This window comes from Elephantulus edwardii, unplaced genomic scaffold (assembly GCF_000299155.1).
Source record: "Elephantulus edwardii isolate Elephantulus edwardi_28Jun2011 unplaced genomic scaffold, EleEdw1.0 scaffold00006, whole genome shotgun sequence".
Classification (NCBI taxonomy): Eukaryota; Metazoa; Chordata; class Mammalia; order Macroscelidea; family Macroscelididae; genus Elephantulus; species Elephantulus edwardii.
Window position 1 is genome coordinate 35,901,662 of NW_006399756.1, and position 1,721 is coordinate 35,903,382.

Genomic DNA, 1,721 nt, shown 5'->3' on the forward strand with positions numbered 1-1,721 from the left:
CGATAAACATGGGTGTGCATTTATCTGCTTGGGTGTCAGTTATGGTCTCTTTGGGGTATATTCCCAGTAGTGGAATGGCTGGGTCAAATGGTATCTATTTGCAACTTTTTGAGAAAGCGCTATACTGCCTTCCACAGTGTTTGCACCATTTTACACTTTCACCAACAGTGAATAAGGGTTCCAGTTTTTCTACAATCTCACCAGCATTTGTTGCTTGCTGTTCCATTTAGTTTTGCAATTCTGACTGGGGTGAGATGATATCTCATAGTTGTTTTGTATTTATCAATTTTTTAAAAAATTAATAACTATTAAATGGATTTTCTATCACTGTTAGGATAATCATTTAGATTTCTTTTTATTTTGTTTTTATGATGAATTGCATTGGTTGGTTTTACTTTAAAATCTTAAATTAAAAAAATGTTGAGTTAAAGTTTACAAAGCATTTGTTTTCAAAATATGTGAAGGGAAAGACAATACACAAAAAGGGTGTGAGACATGCACACTCATGTTTACTGTGGCTTTGTTTGCAGTAGCAAAGAGCTGGAAACAACCCAAGTGCCCATCAATCAACTAATGGAAGAGAAGCTCTGGTATATTCACACAATGGGATACTATGCAGCATTGAAAAACAAGGAACTCATGAAATATTATCCAAAATGGATGACCCTGGGAGACATTATGCTGAGTGAAATATCTCCGTCAAAAAAGGAAAAATATTGCATAGGGCCACGGTTGTAAAACGGGACTGACATCAGGGTTGAAGGAAGACCGAAAAGGAGGGAAGGAATGATGTATATTGCATTGAAACAGCTGAGGGAGAGAGCTGTTAAAAAGGAATATATGAATGGGTATTCTTTTTTTTTTTTCGCGGCCCTGAAAAGGGCTTTTTTTTGGTAGTTATGACTGATTACTCAACCTCCGAAGCCATAGAGGGTGCGTCCCTGGCGCTTGAGCGCGTAGACCACGTCCATGGCGGTGACAGTCTTGCGCTTGGCGTGCTCGGTGTAGGTGACGGCGTCCCGGATTACGTTCTCCAGGAACACCTTCAGCACCCCGCGGGTCTCCTCGTAGATGAGGCCGGAGATGCGCTTGACGCCGCCACGCCGAGCCAGGCGGCGAATGGCGGGCTTGGTGATGCCCTGGATGTTATCTCGGAGCACTTCATCCCATCACCGTTTCACGTCTTAACTCTCCCAAAATCCTGCTTCATGGTCTTTAAGACAACGGAAATAAAAATGCTTTCTACACTCGCAAGAAGCACCAGCAGGCATGCTGGGACAGGAGGGAAGGAGGGAAAGGAGAAATGTTGATGGGCTGAGAGGCACACCCGGGCCCGGCAGGGGTTCTGCTGTGCTTCCTCTCAGGACTTTCTGAGGGAGCTCTGGCGGCACTATCCAGGCGAGCGCTGGTGGCCCCAAGGCTGCGCCTCTCCAGGGGTCCCACTCTCCCGGGCGGCTTGTTGGGAAGAAGTGGGGGATCTCATCCCATAACTGACAGCCCAAGAAGAGAAAGTCAGCTCTGCAGTGGAACCTACTTGACGAACGACGACAATGACGATGGCGGGTCTTTCTGAGTCAATGGCAATAAGCAAACTGTAGTTGTTGCCGAGTACCGTCAAGTCAGAACTGACCCACAGCTGACCCTCCACGGGTTTTCAGAGTTAGTCAAAGATGGGAGGAGACTGGCCATCTTTCTCCCACAAAACCACTTACAGAACAGGA

At 45.9% G+C, this 1,721-nt stretch overlaps 1 protein-coding gene across 1 annotated transcript in view; it reads right to left on the reverse strand.

Moving 5' to 3' along the window:
• Window positions 1–911: 911 nt before the first annotated feature.
• Window positions 912–1,721, reverse strand: part of LOC102857714 (histone H4-like) — a 1,066-nt gene continuing 256 nt past the window's right edge. The window contains exon 2 of the mRNA XM_006880091.1: window positions 912–1,145. Within this exon, the coding sequence (XP_006880153.1) occupies window positions 912–1,145 (234 nt within the window). The remainder of the gene's footprint in view (window positions 1,146–1,721) is intronic.